This window comes from Neopelma chrysocephalum, unplaced genomic scaffold (genome assembly GCF_003984885.1).
Source record: "Neopelma chrysocephalum unplaced genomic scaffold, ASM398488v2 Primary Assembly neopelma1_174, whole genome shotgun sequence".
Taxonomy (NCBI): Eukaryota; Metazoa; Chordata; class Aves; order Passeriformes; family Pipridae; genus Neopelma; species Neopelma chrysocephalum.
Genome location: NW_020897836.1, coordinates 668276 through 669193, shown reverse-complemented (window position 1 = coordinate 669193; position 918 = coordinate 668276). Strand labels below are relative to the sequence as shown.

The window sequence follows — 918 nt, the reverse complement described above, 5'->3', positions numbered from 1 at the left end:
CATGGGCGGAGCCGGAGTGGGCAGGGGCGTGGCTAGCCCCGGTTGGGGCGGGGTCAAACCCCGTCGGGGGCGTGGTCAGCGGGCGGGCGGAGGCGTGATCAGCTCCATTCGGGGCGTGGCCAGGCCTGAGGGTAGGGGGCGTGGCCAGCGCGGCGAGGGCGGGGCCAGAGATTACGGGGCGGGGCTACGTGCCCGTTGTGGGCGTGGCCTGACCGTTGTGGGCGGGGCCGGGCCGGGGGCGGTGTCGCTCTCGCTGCGGCAGCGGCGGCTCCGAGCGGGGCCCGGCGCGGCCCTGCCCCGCTTTTCCCCGGCTCTTCCCCGGCTCTTCCCCCCGGCTCCCCCCCGGCCCGGCCATGGCGCTGCTGCGGGCGGCCGCGCTGCCGGCCGAGGGCGGCCCGGCCTGGCTGCCCACGCACGTCCAGGTGACGGTGGTGCGGGCCCGCGGGCTGCGCTGCAAGGGCGGCACCGGCGCCGGCAAAGGCAAAGCGGGCGGCAGCGACGCGTACACCGTGATCCAGCTGGGCCGCGAGAAGTACAGCACCTCGGTGGCCGAGAAGAGCGGCGGCAGCCCCGAGTGGCGGGAGGAATGCGCCTTCGAGCTGCCCCCCGAGCCCGGGCCCCGCGCCGGGCTGGTGCTCACCGTGATGCACCGGGCGCTGGTGGGCATGGACCGGTTCCTGGGACAGGCCGTGGTGCCCCTGGAGCCCGCCCGGCAGCGCGGGAGGGAGCCCGACGAGCGGTGAGTACGGCCGGGGGGGGGGTATGGGGTCACTGGGTGGCCGTGGGTGGGTGTCCTGGGGTCACTGGCTACCCCAGGATGGGCGTCATGGGGTCCTTGTGTATCCCAGGGTGGTGTCACGGCACCCCTGGATACCCCAGGGTGGGTGTCGTGGGGTCCTTGTGCACCCCAGGATGTGT

At 75.7% G+C, this 918-nt stretch overlaps 1 protein-coding gene across 1 annotated transcript in view; it reads left to right on the top strand.

The window, feature by feature from the left end:
* The first annotated feature begins 315 nt into the window (after window positions 1-315).
* The window catches only part of RAB11FIP5 (RAB11 family interacting protein 5), a 33932-nt gene continuing 33329 nt past the window's right edge, over window positions 316-918 (top strand). The window contains exon 1 of the mRNA XM_027701921.1: window positions 316-739. Within this exon, the coding sequence (XP_027557722.1) occupies window positions 354-739 (386 nt within the window). The 5' untranslated portion in view covers window positions 316-353. The remainder of the gene's footprint in view (window positions 740-918) is intronic.